General features: G+C 70.1%; 1 protein-coding gene across 2 annotated transcripts in view; it reads left to right on the top strand.

The window, feature by feature from the left end:
- The window catches only part of ADK (adenosine kinase), a 713,431-nt gene that overhangs the window by 16,431 nt on the left and 696,328 nt on the right, over positions 1–672 (top strand). The window contains exon 1 of one of the 2 annotated variants that reach the window (XM_019502384.1): positions 7–71. The exons of the other annotated variant lie outside the window; for it this stretch is intronic. Coding sequence (XP_019357929.1) covers positions 58–71 — 14 coding nt within the window. The 5' untranslated portion in view covers positions 7–57. Of the gene's footprint in view, positions 1–6; positions 72–672 lie in introns of those variants that run through there. 2 annotated transcript variants of the gene reach the window in all.

Here is a 672-nt window from a genome sequence, read left to right as displayed (position 1 = left end):
GCGCGGCTGGGTGGCGGCTGCCGGGGCACGGGCGGGGACAGGCTGGCGGCGGGCAGCATGCCGACGCTCAGGTAAGCCTGCACAGCGCAGCCCCGAGGGACGAGCCGCTGGCTCGGGGGTCGCAGCAGCCGCAGGCGCTGCCCGGGCGGGGCGGTGGGGAGGTCGGTGCCCCTCTCCCCTGCCCCGCGCGTCAGCAGCGCTGCGTGGGTGGGGGGCACCAGGCGGCAGTATCCTCGTGTGGGAGGCGGCGGCGGCAGCGCCTCTGCTCGGGCTGCCCCCAGCCAGGAGCGGCGGGAGATGCCGGGGCTCCGTGCAGGCGGGGAGCGGAGCGGAGCGGGGCAGGTGCGCGGGACCCGCGGGGGGGGGCCCTTGTCGGCCCCGGAGGATGCGCTGCCCGGCAGGAGGCGGGGGCCGTTGAGCAGGTTTCCCCCTTTCCGCGTTTGACTCTGGGCAAGCTCCGAGAGAGCAGCAGGGCGGATCCCGGCCTCGTCTCGCAGGGGCGCGAGAAAGCTAAAATTGTTGTGGAAAAGTGCTGCTTTTGGCCCCAAGTTGTGTGGCGTGGTGCAGTGCCAGGACCTCCGGTTTGGTTGTTTTTCGGTTTTTTTTCCCCCAACTAAATATAGATCAGTCCTAAATGCTGAGGAGGTGGAGGGAGCCTTTTACTGGAACAGC

The sequence above is a fragment of the Gavialis gangeticus genome, unplaced genomic scaffold (assembly GCF_001723915.1).
Source record: "Gavialis gangeticus isolate Ggan-Ray unplaced genomic scaffold, GavGan_comp1, whole genome shotgun sequence".
Taxonomy (NCBI): domain Eukaryota; kingdom Metazoa; phylum Chordata; order Crocodylia; family Gavialidae; genus Gavialis; species Gavialis gangeticus.
The sequence above is the reverse complement of the archived record's forward strand: the minus strand, read 5'-3'. Positions and strand labels throughout refer to the sequence as shown.